Source organism: Haliotis rubra, unplaced genomic scaffold (assembly GCF_003918875.1).
Source record: "Haliotis rubra isolate DU_JTF1 unplaced genomic scaffold, ASM391887v1 Scf412, whole genome shotgun sequence".
In the NCBI taxonomy this organism is placed as follows: Eukaryota; Metazoa; Mollusca; class Gastropoda; order Lepetellida; family Haliotidae; genus Haliotis; species Haliotis rubra.
Window position 1 is genome coordinate 920,917 of NW_025767094.1, and position 23,424 is coordinate 944,340.

The following is a 23,424-nucleotide window of genomic DNA, read 5'->3' on the forward strand; positions in this document are numbered from 1 at the left end:
ATGTTACCGCTGCTGGTGACCTACCCATGTGTTGAGAGCGTCATAGTACACAGCCTCCTGATCCTCTTCCTGCTTCTCATCCCCATTCACAGAGTAGGGGGCCACAACAGTTCCTGGAGGCATACATATACATATATTATATATCAATCTCTCACAATAGTAGGGGCCACAACAGTTCCTGGAGACATACATATACATATATATCAATCTCTCATAATAGTAGGGGCCATAACAGTTCCTGGAGAGATACATATACATATATATCAATCTCTCACAATAGTAGGGGCCACAACAGTTCCTGGAGACATACATATACATATATATCAATCTCTCACAATAGTAGGGGCCACAACAGTTCCTGGAGACATACATATACATATATATCAATCTCTCACAATAGTAGGGGCCACAACAGTTCCTGGAGACATACATATACATATATATCAATCTCTCACAATAGTAGGGGCCACAACAGTTCCTGGAGACATACATATACATATATATCAATCTCTCACAATAGTAGGGGCCACAACAGTTCCTGGAGACATACATATACATATATATCAATCTCTCACAATAGTAGGGGCCACAACAGTTCCTGGAGACATACATATACATATATATCAATCTCTCACAATAGTAGGGGCCACAACAGTTCCTGGAGACATACATATACATATATATCAATCTCTCACAATAGTAGGGGCCACAACAGTTCCTGGAGACATACATATACATATATATCAATCTCTCACAATAGTAGGGGCCACAACAGTTCCTGGAGACATACATATACATATATATCAATCTCTCACAATAGTAGGGGCCACAACAGTTCCTGGAGACATACATATACATATATATCAATCTCTCACAATAGTAGGGGCCACAACAGTTCCTGGAGACATACATATACATATATATCAATCTCTCACAATAGTAGGGGCCACAACAGTTCCTGGAGACATACATATACATATATATCAATCTCACAATAGTAGGGGCCACAACAGTTCCTGGAGACATACATATACATATATATCAATCTCTCACAATAGTAGGGGCCACAACAGTTCCTGGAGACATACATATACATATATATCAATCTCTCACAATAGTAGGGGCCACAACAGTTCCTGGAGACATATACATATATATCAATCTCTCACAATAGTAGGGGCCACAACAGTTCCTGGAGACATATACATATATATCAATCTCTCACAATAGTAGGGGCCACAACAGTTCCTGGAGACATACACATCAATCTCGCACAATAGTAGGGGGCCACAACAGTTCCTGGAGACATATACATATATATCAATCTCTCACAATAGTAGGGGCCACAACAGTTCCTGGAGACATACATATATATCAATCTCGCACAATAGTAGGGGGCCACAACCGTTCCTGGAGAGATACATATACATATATATCAATCTCTCACAATAGTAGGGGGCCACAACAATCTCGTTCCTGGAGACATACATATATATATCAATCTCAATCTCACAATAGTAGGGGCCACAACAGTTCCTGGAGACATATATATATAAATCAATCTCAAGACAATAGTAGGGCCACAACCGTTCCTGGAGAGATACATACATATATATATCAATCTCGCACAATAGTAGGACCACAACAGTTCCTGGAGAGATACATATATATATATATATATCAATCTCGCCCAATAGTAGGGCCACAACAGTTCCTGGACAGATACATACATATATATATCAATCTCGCCCAATAGTAGAGCCACAACAGTTCCTGGACAGATACATACATATATATATCAATCTCGCACAATATTATGGGCCACAACCGTTCCTGGAGACATACATATATATCATGTGATATCTAATCACATGTACCCCTATTGAAACGGCAAAAATGGATAAGCTTGAGTACAGAGCAGCCATAAAGTTTTTGGTCCTCCAGGGCCACCGGGCAAAGCACATTGAAGAGTGATTGACAGTAGTATGAGTACACCATGGGACTCAGTACTCACCGGAAACTAACGACATGTGCATGTCAATAATATAAACCATTCATCAATGTCATACAGTTATTTTTATCATGCGCATATCAGAAGTATTTTAGATTGAAAACGTTTTGATAGCCCCTCGTACACAAGGCATGTCACTTTATCAAATTTCACAGCCTTTCCTCTTGTTAATTGTTCCTTTCCAGTACTTTTGTGAAAAGAAATACAGTGTGTTCTGTCTGCTGTAAATGTGTCTGAGTAACTGGGCACCAAATGGTAAAGCAGATCTGACAAACACCCTACCTGGAGTAGTGGAGTCTTCACAATAGCGAAACACGATGGTAGGGGTAACTATCTCAAACACAACCTGAAATAACAAACATGAATGTACCCATACATTAAAGGACTACATTATAACTAAAAATGCCATCTTAAGCAAATGACTAAAATTATTCAATATACTCCTTTTCAATATGGACAATTTTCTAATCATACAAAAAGTACACAACTTCAGTGCATGAAATAAGCCAAACACCCAGCCTGACATCAGGGGTGGTAACTTCAAAATGTTACCAGTCCAAAATGGATATAACCAGACCAGACACCAAGATATGGTGAATTTACTCAGATGTATGGAATATGTACGATTTTTACCAGAACATCGGGCTGGCTAGCTGTAAATATCAAAATGTTCAACTTCAAAATGTGTCCAGTCCAAAATGGTTATAGGCAGACCAGACACCAAGATATGGTGAATTTACTCAGATGTATGGAATATGTACGATTTTTACCAGAACATCGGGCTGGCTAGCTGTAAATATCAAAATGTTCAACTTCAAAATGTTACCAGTCCAAAATGGTTATAGGCAGACCAGACACCAAGATATGGTGAATTTACTTAGATGTATGGAATATGTATGATTTTTACCAGAACATCGGGCTGGCTAGCTGTAAATTGGCTAGCATCTCAGGCGGTCGGATGGGCCTTATTTCATACACTGACAACATATTTGTTTGATTAATAACACATTCAGTAATATTTCAGCTATATGATGGTGGCCTGAAGATAATTTAATCTGGACCTGACAATCCAGTGATCGATATGGTGATCAATGACCCACATTTCTAAATATGAGGGCATGCTATCAACCATGTTGCCAAGCATGACTCAAGCTCGTCATGGTTGTTACAATTTAATAAAACAGAAGAATTATGGTATTCCTATCAAAGCAGTAAGACCTAGCACTATTACCAGTTGGTGAGTGAGTGAGTGAGTGAGTGAGTTTAGTTTTACACCACACTCAGCAATATTCCAGCTATATGGCGGCGGTCTGTAAATAATCGAGTCTAGACCAGACAATCCAGTGATCAACAGCATCAACATCGGTCTGCGCAATTGGGACCGATGGCATGTGTCAACCAAGCCAGCGAGCCTGACCACCCGATCCTGTTAGTTGCCTCTTACGACAAGCATGGGTTACTGAAGGTTCATTCTAACACGGACCTTCACGGGTATCACCAGTTGCATATAAAGAACATCTTACCAGTGCACTGATAGCCTGACTAATGAGATCCCCAAACGACCGGACAGTCTTCTTGGGTTCCTTCTTTTCTAAACCCTGAAACATAACCATCAGTGTCAACACTTACTCTCAGGCACAACAGTCCAACCCTAACATACAATGTACTTTGTTATCAACAGTAACCATGAAACAATGCACTTGAGTACGATCCAACTGCCCAGGACATAAGTACCTGTAAGAATGTTTGTGACAGATATCTTGTCTCTGTTAATGACTTTACATTTTACGACTTTTTGTACAATATGAGGTGGGTGGGGTTCTCTGTCTCAGCCCTGTGTTTATTTTTTGTTTTGTTTGTTTGTTGTTTAATGCTGCATTCGGCAATATTCCAGCTTTACCATGTGTTATCTCTAGAAATATTTCCATGAGCTTTCTTCATGTAAGGTTTCTCATCAAGAATGATGATGACTCTGGGTACAAGTACAATACTGATGTCCTTGATTGGTGTTCACATTCCAGCATTATCATGAGTATAATACCTACATATGGGAAATCTGTTTCATGTCTCTGACTTGACAGAAAGTTTGCAAACCTGTATCATGTTCATGTTACAAATCCTAAAGGGATGCTTTCTAAAGTACCCTTGAGCCAGTATACTAAGTGATTCCCTATTTCATTCCTTCAGGAGTTAACTCCCTTCAATAACACACACAACTGACACACACGTTACTCACCACATGTTTTATTGTAGGTACATCTCCTAACAACTCTGTCAGTGTTTTGCCCTGAAATATCAAAGAAGTGGGTTGACAAGAAATAGGAAATTAATATGTACACACCATGAAAACCTGCAGCAACACAAACAATGCATACAATCTGTAGTGAGTGGAGTGAAAAAGAAACATTTGGAGCTTACAGACAGGATTAAATATTAGATAAATGCTGAACAAATAAGTGAAAAATGTCGGTTGAATGTTCACTCACCAAGTCACATGAATGCTTCACCCTGGCTACGATACCATCATGGCCAAGACTCTGCAGGCAGATCCACAAAGGGAGGCAACTCAGCTTGAGCTCTGACACGAATGTGTTGAGGCCAGCTGCATGGTCAAGAGTAGGGTCTGTTGATTTGTACAGTGTCTGGGGCAAGGTTAAAGAAAATAGACCAAACACAGCACACAGCACTTTACATACATGATAAATACATTTGGTTGAATTATACTTTAATAACTGCTAAATAATTTGCAAGATTTTTCAGTCATAACAAATGCACAGCTCATTTCTTTGTAAAGCAATGAACAAAGCCGAAAGCCTTGATTCTAAGAAATATACTAAGAAGAGTTTAATTATCCCTTGCTAAGGAAGAAACAAAGCTCAACTTAGTGAAAGGGTAACCACTTCCGTCAATGATATCAAAGCAATATTATCAAATAGAGGGATGGTAAAGCAATATTGTGTTCATCCTGTAAATTAACAGTTTGTAAAGGACAGCACAAGACTCATGACTTGATGTTATGTAAGGATACTGCATGAGGAAGAGCTGGGATGCCCAGCCAGTTGCTGACATTAATGGTGAGGCTGTCTCCAGACTTGGCAGATTGAATAGAGGTAGGAACTGAGAACATGGTCAGGGTTGCCAAGTTGTTTCTGAAAAATAGTTACATTTTACAAATAAATCATCCCCTATTTAGTGTTCAAACATGAGTGAAGGTGCCCTTGTTATTTTGATTGGATCTTGGATAAACATGATGTAAAATATAACATCAAGGGTAACATATGTTACATTGGGGATTACACTTTCTCAGTAAAACGTCAAGGGCCCCAGGCACCATTCATTGTAAGTCTTGATGTTACATTATAAACATATTAATCACTATTCTAATGTCAATAGTCAGCACAGGTATAATTCATCTACCTCACCAGTAACTCTGAACAATGAACTTTACTCTACATATTACTCAAATGAATTTCAAGAACACCAGTTTCATTCATTTTACTGGAGTGAGTGAGTGATTTGCATGTAAACAGTATTCCAGTTATATCACAGTGACTGCCCAAAGTGATGCAGGCATGGTGCTCTTCAACATAGAAACATAAACGGTGCCAAATTGAACCACGATCATAGATTCTAGGACAAGTTAGATGACTGGGTCACCCATACTGCTACCAGTTATTATAGATAAAGTGTCAGGCAAACATAAAAATATGAAAGAATCGGGCGTTCTTTAAATTACTCAAATTAGCATCTTATAGTCAATGCCTGAACACTATGACCAATATGCTCTTAAAAAAAGACCTACCCTTCTACATGTAGCCAGATGGAGTTTGCCTGACATATTTCTTGAAGTCTTCCAAGTTTGTCAACATGACCAACCACCGGTGTACCTAAAATAATGAGAAATTGGTAACATATTTCAAAAGGCCACTACAATTGTTTCCACATCATAAATCTTCCACCAAACATATGTCAATGATAATTTTGTTATCTCTTAAAACATCACAATAATCATAACAACAACATATCTAGTAGTAGCCATTACAATGTTCAAAATGTGTAAGATTTGGAGATTATTAGAAACTATTTGAACGCTGATATACATATTTTTTAAGAACATATTTTCACATCTGATGGCAGCAGCAAGTACCAGGTACAGGAGCCATGAACGACACTCCAGTCATTCAGTGTAGCAGCAGCTACACCTTGGACATCACATACCTGCAAAAGCCACCAGGAGGACTGGAGTCTTGGCTGCTGCTATGTCATCCTGTATCAGCTTCTCCAACATGGCAACATCCTGTAACGCAAACAAATCATTATGTCTCTTGGAGTTGGACACTTAGAGCCCCTCGATAGGGTGGCTGTAAGACAGAAAACAATCAAGTGATATTTTCCCTAGCCATTCAGAATCATTAATACCTGCATAAGCATGAACCTATTCCTAAATTCAGGTCTAAAGTGGTTAAATTCAGATTCCTTGAGAATTGATGAATTTTACAACAGTTGCGCTTCTATGAATAAGGTGATGTTACATTTTTTTGACAACAGAACAGGAGAAAGAAAGACTGAAGTAATCAAACCGACTTGCAGCCCATCACCACTCACCATCTTGCTGCTGGATCCAAACATTGTGTTACACGGAACTGTACAGATACACGACAAGGGCAAGCCGAGCTGAAACACACAGACTTCATTCCTTACACTTCCAACCAAACAATGTGTTGAGGACACCATACAACTAACAAAACAACTTCTTTGAGTGGCATTTTAGAAGGATGTTCAATCTTGATTCCTGCTTGACAATGGTAGGAGATTCTGTATCAAACGTCACACACAGAAATACAAGAAGTTGTTATCCATAAAGTTTGTTCAAAATTAACAAAATAACTAGCTAAACATAAATCACTTTCAAACACATGTCCACAATTGTAAAATCAAGTTGAAGTAATATTCTTCAGCAGAAAACATTGAACATTACTTCCAAAAAGGATCAATAACATGATATTGATAATATAAGGGAAGAAAATTACAAATAAGAAGGGGCCTTCATTCCTGACAGTTTTAGAACAGACAATTTGGGGACAGTGCACATTTGGCTCCTCACTGTATCTTCTAACTGGACTTAATGTTTAGTAACTGCACAGATACCATGAAGTGGCTGCATAGATACTATGTACTGGTGTAACGATACGGCAACACAACATCGTATTGCAATACGAGGCTCATGATACATTGGTTTAAAATACATATCATATCATGGCCTCATCATATTGTTTCACCTCCAATACCATGAGTACCAGAAAACATAGACCTCTATCTGTACTGGTATAACAGTACATAAACAAATTTCACTCTTCAATTTATCCTCTACTTAAAGCAACTCCACTTTTTGTTTGATCGGCATTCTAGAAGTTAGTGAGTCAATAATAAAGCATACAACTTTACGGATAACTACTTCTTGTTTATTGCACAGAGCAACGTTTCAGTGTAGATTCTTACACAGTTTTTAAGCTAAAAGCTCACTTACACGTTTCAGTGTAAGTGAACTTTTAGCTTAAAAACTGTGCAATAAACAAGGTGTTAACCATAAAGTTGTATGCTTTATCATCTCCACTTTGCCTTATAACATTAGCTTCCAACTACATGTAGTCCATGTTGAGAGTTGCCAACCAAAGCCAGCCATGTTTAACACTAAACATCAGCTCCTCCTACAATGCCAGCCAAGAATCAACCCGGTGACTGACACACATTGCCCAAGACTAGTACCAAGACATGCGATTATTGATTTTGGTAATTCTGAAAATAATGTCTCACCTGTAGACACAGGTAATGTCCGAGCCCGGGTCGAGATGCAGCACTGATGTAGATGACAGGGGGTCGAGAGTACAAAGCCTCGAACCCCTCAGTGGCATATTTGGGATATTTCTGATAAAGAGCCAGGCGACATATCTTGACAAGACCGTCTCGTGGATCTTCATGGTAAACCACAGACGAATCTTCAAATCTGATAAAAAGTTAACAAACACACTTGGGTAAGGACAAATAGATAAGAACGTTAATCTATATTTTCAAAAATGAAATATTTGCTATGTTCAAACATTTTATAACAGTTCCAATAGTCAAAAGACTACACATGACATATACAGACTTCACAAACTATAGCTATATTTTAAAACCACTTTTTCATGAAGATTTATTATTGCTTCAGTGCTTTTACATAAGTACTTGAATATATCATCAAAGACAGAAATTCAAATTGACAGGAAACATTCCAATACGAAAAATGAATAGTTTCAACTACTTAGCTACTTGCACAAATCAGCCTTAGGGCTACAGCAACTGCAAGTCTATACACGCATCAGTCAATCATTATAAGTCATCGACTGGACCCTGCTTGACTGTGTCTCTACCTGAAGAGTCTGGACAGCCAGAGCTGACAGTCTGAAGTAATCCTAGCCGTGAACTTCTTCAAATGTTCCTCGTCCAGTGTTGACACATACGCAGCCAAGCTGTGGGCCATGACCGCCACCTGACCATGATCGTCCAGCTTCTGTAGAAGCACCTCCCTAGACAAGCGAATCCACATGACATGACATGACACATCCATCCATCCACTACAGCAGTTATAATATAACAGAAATATCCTTGATGGTGTTCTATAAACAGCACAAATGTTAATGATGTAAAAGTAACAGTGTATAACTGCTGACACTGTAGACCACACAACCAACAAAAATAAGGCATGAACAATTCAGTGATTTTATGAAACTTTGCTTTGTGTCTGTATCATTGGGATTTTATGAAACTTCACTTCAAAATATAGCATTAATATGTTGTAGATCACTATAGTTTGGCATGAAATGCATGTGGACCCGTTTTTTGTAAATATCTCTTCATCAAATGACCCAATCGATCTCAAACTGTGCAAGTGGATGTTTTGTCAGACAACCTAATCACATTGTAAATCACCGATTTTATGCATTTGTATTAAAGAATCTGTCTATGTAACTGTCAACAAAATATACAGCAGAACGCAGACGGCTTGCAGAGGGAGGGAGCCAATGACCTGTAACAGCGGCAGTGGTGGGTCATAAAGGTAAATGCACATGCAGTTCATGATAGTTACCTGTGCACTGCACAGTGATAGACCGTTTGGATCATTCACATTGACTACTTCTAGCTGTCATCATGAAAGCTTATTCAGATGATGCTAAACGTTTAATTAGAAATGTGTTGAATTTTTTTTAAATAGAGAGCAAACGTAGCAAACCGATTTATAAGGTGTCGGATTACATGAAACGTACAACATTTGCTCTTGGCATGAAAAAGAACATCGTGCTAAAAATTGTGAAAAATAAACCAACAACCAATAAACAAAACCTTGTACAAAAGGTAGGCATCCAAAGTTAGATTCTTTTGACATCAGGGTCATCAGCATAGCTGACCTACATTGATGAACGTTGACCTTTATGACCCACCACTGCCGCTGTTACAGGTCATTGGCTCCCTCCCTCTGCAAGCCGTCTGCGTTCTGCTGTTTATTTTGTTGACAGTTACATAGACAGATTCTTTAATACAAATGCATAAAATAGGTGATTTACAATGTGATTAGGTTGTCTGACAAAACATCCACTTGCACAGTTTGAGATCGATTGGGTCATTTGATGAAGAGATATTTAAAAAAACCCGGGTCCACATGCATTTCATGCCAAACTATAGGTACAGTTATCAAAGAATGTCTCTACCTGTACTTAGCAAGTCCTTTGTACTATTCTTCTCTTGTGCAATTTTTCATAAAGGATAGCTTACACTAGTTTGTACATAGAACTAATTCCAAGTGGAAATGATCACTGCTGACAAGGTGAAGTACAACTTGGAAGTACAAAAGGGCACAGGTAACAATTGTGCAGACCATGAACACATGAGACCAAACACATACTTCCAGTTTTCATGGTTTCAGTGATCTCTGATGCCCCTGTATATGTATACCAAATCAACCAGATACTACTCCCCACACAACTCTGGCCCAATCGTGACTCACCTGTCTTTCGCTGTCTCCGAATCTCCATACAGGATCAGTTCTTCAACTGCTTTTAAAATATCTTCTATTTTCTGTCCACTGAACAAAGCAGGAAATTGAAGATAAATTCTAATAATTCAAAATGTTTGAAACTTCAATACTAAAATAACTGGTATACTGGTTAATGGTATAAAACAATGCACCAAAACTGCAACAAGCTGTAAACACAATAAATAAGTCCTATAAGATCAACCACTTAAATCCATTGTACCACAAAACAAAATAATCATGACCACTGCATAAGACAGCAGGGGTGGAAGATTTGCAGCAATGTATTTTGTTTGTTGTTTAATGCCGCACTCAGCAATATTACAGCTATATGACAGCAGTCTGTAAATAATCAAGTCTGTAAACAATCCAGTGATCAACAGTATGAGCATCGATCTTTGCAATTTCGATACAATGACATGCATCAAACAAGTCAGCGAGCCTGAACACCCACTCCCGTTAGCTGCCTCTTACGACAAGCATGGGATTCTAAACCAGGGATGGCAACAGGAAAATCAATTTTCAGCTGAAAACTTAATATTATGTCATCAAATTGGGGGGTTGAGGGGGATTCAACAGATTTAGACGATTCACAGAATTGATAAATTTGAAACAAAATCGGCGGAACTCAGCAGATCCGCAGAAAATTGCCATCCCTGCTAAACCAGATCTTCAGGGGGGGGGTTGAACAGCAATAGAGGATACATGCAACTCATCCTGCACAACCAGACTAGCCTGGTCTGTGGACTCTTCCATTAAACGCTCCCATAAATCAGATAATGACATCTGTAAAGCAGTAGCCATTACCTTTCCTGCATAAACTGAAGACATGACCTACCCTCCCTTCATCGCCTCTGGAATGTGAGATGTCAGCCTGGACTTGATCCTCTCCTGACGATCTTCGTCCATCTTTCTGAAATAACACACCTCAGGCTGAATATCATAACAATGATTATTACAATCAGAAAGCTTTTTGAATGACAATAATAAAATACTTTACGAACAGAATTTGTGATATGTGACAACTTGAAAAAGAAAAGATATACTTTTTCATAACTGAACCTGTGTAGAAACTGAATATTGATCTTATTAGAATACTCATCTAACACAGCACATTGCAATTACCAGTGAGAAGGAAAGTGAGTGACAGATAACTCCAGATTGACGACCAAAGATAGATGAGTGGTATACCGGTATACAATTTGATAAAATTGAAGCAGCAAATGGCAATGTATTGTATCAGGCTGAATAGGGGGTTATCAACACCTCAACAAACATTCATATCTACGAATTCATGTAAGTCTCGTTTCTGAAAATATTTCAGTCTTAAAAACCAAACCTGATTTTCTTGGAAATACTAGCTGAAGTAGCACTGGTTATTAATTACAGGGGTGGACTGTACTGAAGATTAAGACCCTTCTCTATTGTCCTACTTTAGAACGCCATCCCCATGTCATTGTACAGTTTTTCATGATTCTCCTTAAAAACGAAATATGCACTCATTATTTCATTAATAAAAATACAATTTTAGATGACCCTCCCAACTCATGCGTATTATTTTTTATGACCCTCTCACTGAGACTGTCCTATATTGAGGGTGACCGTCTCCTTTCCCCCTCTGATCTTCTCCCACCCCTTCCAAACTCCCCATAAAAATGACTGGTCCCTAAATCCTACACAACAACATACGTTTTAAATACGTTCATGGAGCAAGAGATATCATAACAAAATTTGTGGCATTCTCTTTTCATGTTGATATGGTTATAATACAGTGAATTTTTAAGTCATCATGATTTTTCAGGAAAAACATGAACAATTTATATTTAAAGACTAGATATAATGATGATAGGTATGAACATATCATATCAAAATGCTTGCTATGTAATGAACCGCATGACATGTAACATTCATACCCTATAGCAATGTCCCAGACTCTCTCTTGCATACTTGGGAGAATCCATTTGAGCTACAGGGAAGGGAAGAGACTGGCTATATCCAACTAACTGTTTACTGAGCTCCATCCAATAATCTATTCATTAATACTATTAGTACAAAAATGGAGACAGTCTGAGTATTTTCCACAAAACAAACTATTAATGTTTTACACTTTTGCCAATAATTTCTTACTCTGTGTTTCTGAATGATCTATTTACTTAACAACCACCTGCAACCCCCCAAGCCCAGAACTCAAACAGAAGTTATGCGATAATGTTTTATGTCCTTGTCCAAGTCTAATACAAACCAATCAGGTTAATATTTGGAGCAAATCTTAATTGGTCTTTGCAATTTGGAAGTATCTTCTTCAAGATTATAATGATTATGAAAGGATTACTCAATCTTGTATTATTTCGACAGCAACCATATTGACTTGCAGCAAGATGTGACATTATCAAAGTCTCTATCACCACATGGTAACAACTTGTGGCCAATACTGCCTCAGGATGAAGAAAGAACTGATAGCAAGTCTTTGTGTGAGTCAGATCAACAGCAAGTAAGACCTTCAGGCTTACAGCATCATTAAATAATTGTGTTGAAACTAGCCTGGGGGGGTTGAACACACTATCTAAATCAGGTAATAGACTTAATCAAGTCTTGAATGTACTTAGGCAAGTCTCGAATGTAAGGTGAACTAATGAGACTCATATTTACCGAAGCTATTTACCAAAGTTATTGCATATGTCAAATATGTTGTAGTTTTAAGCATTTGATACACAGTAACCCTATGAGCCTGGTACAAATAGTGAGTCAGTGAGTTGGGTTTTTATGCCGCTTTTAGCATTATTCCAGCAATATCACTGCGGGGGACACCAGAAATGGGCTTTACACATTGTGCACATGTGGGGATTCGAACCTGGGCCTTGGGTGTGACAAGTGAACCCTTTAACCACCGCCCCCTGGTACAAATAGTTTGTTAATGTGTACACATAAGTGGCTAAAAGATTTGATTTGAGTTTATTATTTATAATAATCCCCCTTTTCACTGCTCATTCAAGATGTTCACAGAAACTTCATTGTGTACACTGACATTTTGTCTGCATGGTAACTAGTGTCAGTACTTGACTAAGGCTGTTACAATTTACTCTCGTATTCAATCGAACCACATCCCTTCATGAATTTAATTCATTATTTGTGATCACTAGAATAAAACATTCATGAACTTTTAAGTTTTTAATACACAATGCCATTTAGGAAGGGGTCAAATTAACACGTTATTTTGGGATTACACTTTCTCAGTAAAAGTATTCTAGTACTATTGTTCGATTGAGTCCCATCCAAGATTCGAACTCACACACTCAGTCAGGCACTTATTCATCAACACTCAAAGTCAGCTGCCTAACCCACTCAGCCACTGTGGCTTCTTCAAAAATGGTCACGATATGGCTGAAATATTGCCGATGTGACTTAAAATCTTAACTCACTCACTCTTCAAAAATGGAAGTTGGACAACTAGTAGTCTAGACCACAGACTATGTGTACCCTTCTGATAAGTGTACATTGGGAGGGAATATGAACTGGAAGATTCTCTCATATGAATTACATTGCATTTCATTTTCATATCTGGACCTGCTCATATGCCGATATTTGGTGTTAAAAAATCACTAAGATTTCAATATACTGTAACACTAAATGTCTGAGTAAAATCAACACAACAAGCCCTCTGACTGCCCAGTACACAAAATAACATTCTGCCACTCAGGACATAAAGCCTCAAATCATGGTATACTTACTGGCTGATTCTATCCAGGACTTCATTACTTTTGGCCACATTCCTCTCTAGTTCTGCCAGCATGGGGGACATGAAGCCCTGAAGAGTAGCAATATGCGACAGTGTAGCAACTTCAACATCTATCCATGTGAGAATATGACTATCACATATCTGGAGCATGTTTTCTCTGTATCTTTCTTTTGCATGTTGTAATTCTTCATCAATAAAATAGCAAATCTTTTCAATGACATTTTTAAAACACATGCTCAAAAATGTTGAACAGCACCATGGTTGAAACCTTTAGCATGTAAAGAGAGTTTGGATTCCTTATAATGATTATAAATATATACCAAGGGTATTGAGTTTTTTCATTATGAAAATGAATTATTACAATGAAAAAAGAATGAATCAATTATTAATTAAATCAATTTCAAATGCCAGAGGACTTAAATATATGATTTTGGTACAGGTGAGGTGAGATGAAATAGGGTTTAATCATGTTAATCATGTGAATGTTGCACTTAAGAATATTTCGCTCATATGACTAAATACTTGCGTGTGTATGTGTGGCTGCTTGTGCTACCCCAGACTTAAGCTGGTTTTATAGTGCTAGCTCATGGAGATATCATGCCACAGTTAAGCATGAATACCCCACTCAGACACATTATAATTTATACTGACTCCGAGCCAACCAGTCCTTGGTGTACCAATTAATGCTGAGCGCCAGACAGGGACCAACAATTACCATTGATTGAACCCGCAACCTTCTCTCCGGGACAGATGCTCTAACCACTACACCATGGCAGTGGTTGATTTTGGTACAGACGGATCACTGCTGAAAATGTCATATATTTGTGGCATGTCATTAACAGATGACTATGACTATGATTTAAAGTTATCATTTTGATTGTAGTATTAATGTTTATGTCTGGTGTTATCTGTCCATGTTGTTACTCACACAGTGTGCATGGTGTATGTCCAGTCAATGATCCCTTATCTGGTCAGTATGTTTTAACCTGTCACTAATTAAATACCTAATGAATAGTCATACATTTGAAACTAAAACATGTTAAAGAAACATCTGACTTAATTACTGTTAATCATGAATAACTACTAAATTATCATGCTTTTGGAGGAACATCTGTTAATTTATATTTGGTAATCTGATTTATGTTTGAACATACTTAGAAAATTATGTGTAAGATTATTCATCCCATCAATTTGGAATTTGATTTGAAGCTAATTCTGCTGCTGGTGTGATCTCATGGTTAATGTGTTTGCTATTCATGCCGTACATCCTTGATCTGGCTATGACTTCTTACCTGTTTGAAGCTGAATGTTTCAAGTCACCCAGATCACACATTACATAATAATTACAATTCAATGTTGGACTAAAGTTAATAAAATAAAAATGAAGAAAATAATAAAAGTTCAAAGATCCTGAACCGCAAAACGTCGACAATCGCAACACATTGTGGGGATGTCCTCAATGACCAGCTCAAATAATCTATTGACCATTTCCTGGTGCATCAACACATCATATACACCGGGCGAGATAATGTAAACTACAAATGAGATGGATTCCTAGCTCTTTAAGATACATAACATGAAGAAGAACAGAGAAATGCAACACCTGTAGATATGGCAACAAGATACCCAAACATTGAAACCGATCACATAAGCAGAAGAAAATAAATGGACCCTTACGCCTTGAAATTTCCTTTCAGCATATCGTGAACTTTCATCAAGTCGGTCGAGGAAACCTTTCGATTTTGCTTTTTCGGGGACCTCTGCACTTCTTTCCATGGTTGGCACGTCAGTCGACTTGCTGTCAGGTGCCTGTTGTACCTTGGAATTCTCAGTTGCAGATGACGAATCGGCCATTGCAAGTTATTACACGCTGGCACACAAGCTCCTAACAGAGATGCGTCGTTTCCTGCGACGGGGGTTGTTTCATAAGGAGAGTGCAACGTGGTAGCATTGAAAAACACTGTGTTGGAGCTTGGTTGTAGGTGATCGTAAACCGTTCAGAAATGTTGTAAACACAACAGTCGTAAACGGATATTTCCCATATGTGGTCTCTATATGTGTCACAGAGCGATAAGTAAGTAATGTTATGATTGAAACAGGTACAAGTAATTGAATTTCGTTCGACGTTATTTTCTAAAATGTATTTAATCCTTTTACGACATTTCCACATCTGTTAACTTGCGAATCAACAGGTAGCGGTACAGAAGTAGACTTGAAATATTCGGTTTGTACACATTTACTTGGCAAATTCTGTTGCCATTTTATCGGACAATCCTTCCGTACCTCCCTCTGGTGTTGTTTGGGTGTTTTTATTTGGTAGTACGACTGTTGTTTCGGTTTGCGCATTGAAACGTTTTTGTTGGCGTTAGTGACTGATAACAGGCATTTTGAAGTATAAGATCATAGACAGAATTTTACCAAGCAGATCTACTGCTTGTCCCACCATAGTCACTAGTCTATGATTTCTGACCAAACAAAATGCCTCCGTATTTGCATTCCTTTCCTTCTCTGTAAGCTTTTCTTGCATATATTGTAGAATAGCTGTTTAACTACATACTGAGGATGAGTCATCGAATAGAACTGGAATAATTATTCGCAACGAGATATGGTTATGAATTATGAACCAAGCATTTTAGTGTCTGTGTGATAGTTGGTAGTGGCCAGTTTCTTCTTTCCTGTTCAGATGTTTGGTTTTCATCAAAACTATGAGGTGACTGTTGATCCTTGATCTTCATTTTAAGAGTAAAACGTTTGCAGATTCAGAAGTTATTGAAGTTGTTGAAAATGAGTGAATCAAACTAGGGGTGGTGTATCACAAACATGTAACATTAATACATAACATTTGTTTCTAAATATCAGTTTCTTTTTTACTTTCAGGTAATATTCTTCATTTTCGAAACCAGACGTACCTAAACCACGAATACCTCACACTTCGGAAGTGTCTAATCAAAAACAAAGATGGAGACTGTCAACTTGACAAGATCTGTTCTGGTGTGCAACATGTTCCACTTCTGTTTTGCAGCTGCAAAGGCATCGCTCATACCCTTTCTGACAATCTTTTGCCGTCTCATCGGCCTGTCTGCTACAGAAACAGGCATCATAATGGCTGCTAAGACTGCAACTGGGTTTGTGTGGGCACCGTTATGGTCCAAGTGTGCAATAGCTTACAACAAAAGGAGAACTGTTCTCATGTTCTCGTTGTTCATTATGGCAGCAACATATCTCTCACTTTCATTTGTGTTCAGTCATCTGAAAAATGCAGAAGCTATATGTCAGACACCCAGGGATGGACATGTTGGAAACACTAGTAAGTCATATCTCAATACCACCTTGACAACACAGCCACCAGTTAGTAAGCATCTTCAAAATGCTGTGAAGGATCAGTCATTAGCTGATAAACTAACTACTGCATCTGTTTTGGGTGAAGGAGGAACCAGTGTAGCTACAACTATTAGAACTACAACTGAAACAGCTTCTACAACAAAACAGACCACAACAACAAAAATCTCATCGACAACTTCTTCACCATCTACCACTGTCAAAGTGAAAGAGCCATCAACTACTGTTTCATCTGCATCTAACCTGCACAAGCCAGTTAACGATACAGATGCAGACATCATTGGCCTTATAAAACAACTGTTGCAACAGATAGGATACACTATCAAGGACATTAAGGACAATAAACTCACGTCTAAGGAGGTGTTCTTATTGATTACCACACAGTACCCTGACACAGGGTTATCTCAGGCTGTGTTTGATGATCTTTGGCCAAAATTGATGAATTCTGAAGGAAGGACCAGCCACAGAGGAGGAAACAGGCACACAAGAGACATCCATGACACATGGAACTCTTTCAAGGGCAAGATGACGAATCTAGTTACTGAGATCGAGGAGAGGAAGATGGAGATGTTCCTCATTGTCCTTGTGGTTGTGATGCTAGGTGAGTTCATGTGTTCTCCTATCGAAAAAGTGGCTGATGATTCTTGGTTTGATTTCCTGGACAGAGTTGATGATCTGGAGAAGTATGGGAAACAGAGATTATCAGGCTCAATTGCATTCACACTTTTCCCGCTCATTGTGACCTTAGCTGTGGATTACTCTGATTGTTTGCTTCCATACAAGCTCCATCATTTTCTCATCCATTTTTATGTGTTTGGTGTCTTCATGGGACTGACATTCTTGATCGCCTTTTTCTACCCGGTGCCACCTCCTGAAAAGAAGAGAACCAAGAGTAAGGTTGTGAGAGGACTGCAAATAATCTGCTGTGACTGCCGTGGTTTCCTTTATGTGGTCACTCTGCTCATCATGGGAGCTACCTATGCCTCAGTTCACAACTACCTGTTTTGGCTCATCCAGGACCGTGGAGGAAAGGAGGTGAACATGGGACTCTGTGTCACCATTGGTGCCTTTGTTGAAATCCCAATGCTCATGTTCAGCAGCAAGTTGGTGAATAAAATAGGAAATGCTGGAGTTGTGACACTTTCCCTCCTGGCAATGACTGTCCGTACACTATATTATTCCTTTTTGATGGTGCCTTGGGCAGTACTCCCAGCTGAACTATTGCATGCATTCACTCATACTGCTATGTGGTACGCTATTCTCAGCTATGAAGATTTCAATGTTGGTCCTGCTGTTGACAGAAGTATCCGATCCATCCTATCGTCCGTATACTTTGGTGTTGGCTTTTCTGCTGGAAGTGTGTTTTCAGGCATATTGTATGATTTGTTTGGTACGTCTGTGCTGTATTGGACAGGAAGTGTCCTTACTGGGATTTGGGCATTGGTGTACCTGGTCATCTCTCTGTGTCTTCCAAAGAAGGAGAAAATCAAGTATGTGCGTCTTCTCCGATCAGATGATATGGATGATTCTGATGGAGATGCTGATGACTGGCTCGAAATGGCTCTCAAGGACCAGTAAAAGATCTGGTATTATTATCACGATCATTTAGCAGTTGTTTTGTATTTTATGTATGTATTTATGTATTTGATTTTGATTGTAGTCATCGTAACTATTTCATGGATGTATATAGTTGGAGTCGTGTCAGTTCATTTTGAAAGAGAGAATTTGCAAGATATATTGCATCATACTGTTAAACTGAAAATGAAAGCATGGTTCATTAATATCATTTAAACCCATGTGCCATAATTCTTTTTGAACATGTTGAGATAGTCTTTGATGTGAAAGGTAAGATCATCCTGTCAATTGGTACCAAGGGCTTGTGACTTACGTTTGACAGGTGAACTCATGCAGACTAATGCAACATGACAAAATACTGATGTTTGAGAGACAACTGGAACATATATAACATGTTTCAAGACTGGAATAGCCTATTTTATTGGTTGGATTTGTATGCTTATACATGTGTTTGTTAAGTACTATACATGTTATATCTTTCCAAAAACCAGCTAAAATATATTGAATCTCTGTTATTTGTATGGAAAGGAAATATGACTGAAAGTGATTGGAATTCCAGTTTCAAACAAGGCTATTTATTTGTAAATTTGTCTTAGAAATAATGTTATTGCCAGTAGTGTGTCAGTAATCTTGGTGGGTATTTATGTTAATGTTGCTTGGTGGTGATGCCATGTTTTGGTGAGGAATTATATATCTCATATATGTTGTTGTTCCTCTAGTACATTGCGAAGGGCATGGACCTATTTGATTGATTGAGGGCAAGGGCTTGTACATGGTGAGTGTCTTGTTTGAAAGGAATGTCCATGATATTTGAGGATGTGTGGTGGTTTGGAATCAACAGGTAGTCATTGTGTGTACGTAATATGGAAACTTGTCAGGCATAGAATAATAGATGTGTGTTTATTGAAAGTTAAACATAGACAGTGTTAGATGTATTAATCATGTTAGGAATCGGATTCACCATATTCATCGTAGTTAGTGCTCTTGGATCAGTTCCAAAATACAGACTTAGTCCTGTGACCATCATCCTCACATGGGCAAAACAAAGCCTATTTTTTGGTCCACCATGATATTGCTTGAATATTATTTAATCTAAAGTGGAACAATACCTACCCCGGTAGCATAAATGACATGTGGTAGGGCATTTGCTGATGGTGTGGTTTTAAGTTCTGTATTTATCCTCTTACCGTTGTATTTATTGTAAATCGCCAGACAATTTGAGAGAAAGTACATTATGTTCTCCTTGGGGTGAACAGGTGTCAAACTTCAGCATTCATGAGACCCTAAGGGTATGCTGTTGTCTGAACCTGCTTCCCAACAGTCCAATATTTACTGTCCCTGGGCACTCGTTAGGTTGAATATGCTGCATGCTCTTGTTTGTGTTTGTGTTTAGTCAGATCGTATGCCTGAAGCCTGACTTGATCTTAAGTGGTTTGGGGAGCTCACAATTTTCAATTAGTTGAAGTCCAATGTGGAAATGAACGCAGTGGTTTCAGTGAGAGAGCGTGTTCACAGAGCATGATGCATGAAAAACACTATGTATGTAGTATGTTATGCGTTATCCATGAAAAAGAGACATTCCAACCAAAGGCATTCAGAAATAGACATACATCCCATTTTCGCATGAGTAAAGCTTCAATATTCATGAGCTTTGAGCTCTGAATAGTACACAGTACAAAAGTACACAGACCTTTCTGACTAGCATTGTTTGATATTGTTCACATCACTACCATGACCATGATGACTACGGTTCTTATTTTTAGTACTTCCAACTTGATTGTATCCAAGCTGTACTGGTTCTTTCCTCATGAACCCCATCATGAGAAACTACCAAATGTTTTAGATTGTGAACCATAACCAGTTTCATAGAAGAGTTTTCAAAAGTCTCAATGTAATATTTCAAAAGTCTCCATGTCCATGTTTCATTGACTTGGAAGTTGAAACCACATGTCAACCACTCCATATCAAATGCTGGTTGTAAATCAGATATTTTTACATGAATATTTTATGTGTTATATAATGAAAGTGGCCTTCCTCTGTAATGTATTATCATGCTGTATGTGTCTTTGCTACTTTAATGTAGCGAATTGTTTTATGTGTTTTGATATCTCCATGACACTTAAACATCATTCCATGCACGGCCCATGCCAACAGTACACGATCATTTACCATTGGTCAGGATTTCAGTTCTTGTTTAGTAGAATACAGTCACTTCCTGCTGACATGACCTTGTGTGGTTTGCCAGTAATGAGTATGTATATGTTACATGATATAATCATTCACCATTGGTCAGGATTTCAGTTCTTATTTAGTAGAATACAATCACTTCCATCTGACATGACCAATGTGTTGTTTGCCAGTATATACATGATATAATCATTCACCACTGGACAGAACTTCACCCTTAATTGTTTTTGAGCAGCCACTGGAGAAGGGGAGGGAGCTGTCTTGAATGTGTGCCATGTTAATGATAGTTACATTATGATCAGCTTGAGAGAAACTGGTACAGGGTGTGTTTGAAGCTCATTAAGTGTGTAGGTCTACTATTATGACCTTTATGATTTGCATTCTCCATGCCAGCATTGGAACTAGTTTCCTGTACATGACTCGCACTGATGGCAGTCCTAAAACTAATCATGCCAATGTAACCATGGTAACAGAATAACCTTGAAGTTGAAACCTTGAAACAAGGCTGTCATGTTACAGAAACTTTATGCAGCATTATGTGGCATCACATGTTTTAAGGTCATTACATGCATTATCACTACTGCACTTCTCCTCGAGGCATCATAGTTTGTGAAATAAGTTAAGTGAACTGGTTGTGACAAACTCATAATGCTGATGTTGCTCACTGTATTCTCTCTCCATCTGTTAGTTTTCATGATGGTCCCAGGCAGTAGCACAACATCAGGACCTGGAGGTGTTAATATTTGTAAGAATTATTGATAGGTGTCACATTACACTGTGACTATTGACTTTAATGTATTACACTTGTGTTCTCTGTGTATATGAATCTTGCAGTGATGGCATCAGATCATTGTCTCATGTGAATGTTAAGGAAATTGAGGAGGTCAGAATTTCAACAATACTAATTTCAGTTTGTGATTGCCATTTTCTCTCATCTGTGCTCTCTGTCTCATTAGTAAACAAAGTTCATGGTTACCGTAGTTTACTAGACACATTAAACACAACATGATGCATTATAGTGCTTTGGTTGACAATCGAAAGGTAATCATTTCAAGTTCGTTTTATTTCTTTTCAAAACAACATGTTGATAACAAAAGAGGCATCATTATTATGTTATATTGTATAAAAATATTTACAGACTGATCCATCATATGTATTTTTATATGAATAATGAATTCTTATGAACATGGTTATTGAAAAGGTTGCTACATGTTTTGGATGTGCATATTAATGTTAAACTGTATGCAACTACAACTTTCATCATAGAGCAATGCTTTCCTACATCTGTATTAACATGGAGCATTATCCACAGCCTCACTGTGGATCAGAATGGGATCTGTTCCTGGGCATGTGTTTATTGTCAAACCTATGTCCAACATAGAGCATACTAAACGATGTCCCGTGTAATACCATATTTATGAAATGAGTGAATGGTTTGGTATCTAACGAGCGAAAGTGAGTTAGATACCAGTACCATTCATGAGTTTCATAAATACGGTATTACACGGGACATAGTTTAGTATTTTATTTATTACTCACACAACATTTGCAAAATAATATCGAGCAAAGTACTTCTTTCTAAGAATTCAACAAGATTGATGACCCTCAGCTTTCTGCGAGTCAAGCAAGGTCTAATACTATTGTGACAGAGGTGACACAATGTGTAATAACATTGTAAAATTATTAAACAGTGATATCTTCAACGGGTGAGTAATAAAGATAATTTTGTTATACATGTTATTGGTTGTATGGGACTGGGGCTGCCTGAAAATCATTTTAATGATTGGTTAGAGTATGATTTTTATGTCATGGAGAATGATGGTTGTGTTGATGCCATGTACCACAGTGCAGTTTGTGACAGCTCAATTATTTACTTTTTACATACAATATCTATATTTTGGTGCAGAAATATAATGTTCTGTTCTCATACTACCCAACTATATATGTATGTGTTTTGGTGCTGACAAACAGTTATATATACTGAGAGAAACAAATAAAGGATCACAGGAATATCCAAGCTTTCCTTTATTATATTCCAGTTTTCATCACCAGCTTTGAATGGCGCTGTGGCGATGAAAACTGGAAAATAATAAAGGAATGCTTGCATATTCCTGTGATCCTTTATTTATTTCTCTCAGTATATTTACATTCTCATCAAATATTACTGATATGAATAAAAATTAATTAACTGCAGCTTAAAGCAAACAGTATTTTCATATAATCCGAAACATATTTTTTTCTGATGAAACAACTTTTGCATCAGGTTGTTTTGGTCTTACTTTTGTAATATTATGGGTAAAGAAATATATTGTATAATTGCCATTTGTCAGAGTTATTTGCTTTTGGTCAATAATTCATTGGAAGTAGGTGGATAATGTATGCATTCTTTCGTCACTTTTGAAACATATATAAAACATCAGCTAGTACACACTGTTTATCTAGAAAATACATTTCTTTTAATTCTTTATAACTTGTTTGGAATCTCACATATCTATTTATTCTTTTTAC

The 23,424-nt window shown here is 37.8% G+C and overlaps 2 protein-coding genes across 3 annotated transcripts in view; one reads left to right on the top strand and one right to left on the bottom strand.

Annotated features, from left to right (window-relative positions):
• The window catches only part of LOC124288124 (putative pyridoxal-dependent decarboxylase domain-containing protein 2), a 36,906-nt gene extending 21,194 nt beyond the window's left edge, over positions 1 to 15,712 (bottom strand). The window contains 15 exon segments of the mRNA XM_046724691.1: positions 25 to 113; positions 2,294 to 2,357; positions 3,535 to 3,609; positions 4,248 to 4,298; positions 4,498 to 4,653; positions 5,040 to 5,160; positions 5,814 to 5,898; positions 6,230 to 6,308; positions 6,617 to 6,685; positions 7,826 to 8,015; positions 8,422 to 8,577; positions 10,053 to 10,130; positions 10,918 to 10,992; positions 13,808 to 13,884; positions 15,493 to 15,712. Coding sequence (XP_046580647.1) covers positions 25 to 113; positions 2,294 to 2,357; positions 3,535 to 3,609; positions 4,248 to 4,298; positions 4,498 to 4,653; positions 5,040 to 5,160; positions 5,814 to 5,898; positions 6,230 to 6,308; positions 6,617 to 6,685; positions 7,826 to 8,015; positions 8,422 to 8,577; positions 10,053 to 10,130; positions 10,918 to 10,992; positions 13,808 to 13,884; positions 15,493 to 15,669 — 1,542 coding nt within the window. The 5' untranslated portion in view covers positions 15,670 to 15,712.
• Positions 15,713 to 15,803: 91 nt separating this feature from the next.
• On the top strand, positions 15,804 to 22,953 carry LOC124288121 (major facilitator superfamily domain-containing protein 6-like). Of its 2 annotated transcripts, none has more exons than XM_046724687.1 (2): positions 15,804 to 15,889; positions 16,693 to 22,953. In XM_046724687.1, the coding sequence occupies exon 2, from the start codon at positions 16,774 to 16,776 to the stop codon at positions 18,730 to 18,732; it is 1,959 nt and encodes a 652-aa protein (XP_046580643.1). In that variant the 5' UTR covers positions 15,804 to 15,889; positions 16,693 to 16,773; the 3' UTR covers positions 18,733 to 22,953. The 2 variants fall into 2 exon arrangements, with proteins under 2 accessions (XP_046580643.1, XP_046580642.1); XM_046724686.1 differs by lacking the exon at positions 15,804 to 15,889 and adding an exon at positions 15,977 to 16,039.
• Positions 22,954 to 23,424: the final 471 nt, after the last annotated feature.

Excerpts from the sequence above, each read along its gene's own strand:
- LOC124288121 (XM_046724687.1), top strand. The coding sequence starts at position 16,774 with ATGGAGACTGTCAACTTGACAAGATCTGTTCTGGTGTGCAACATGTTC.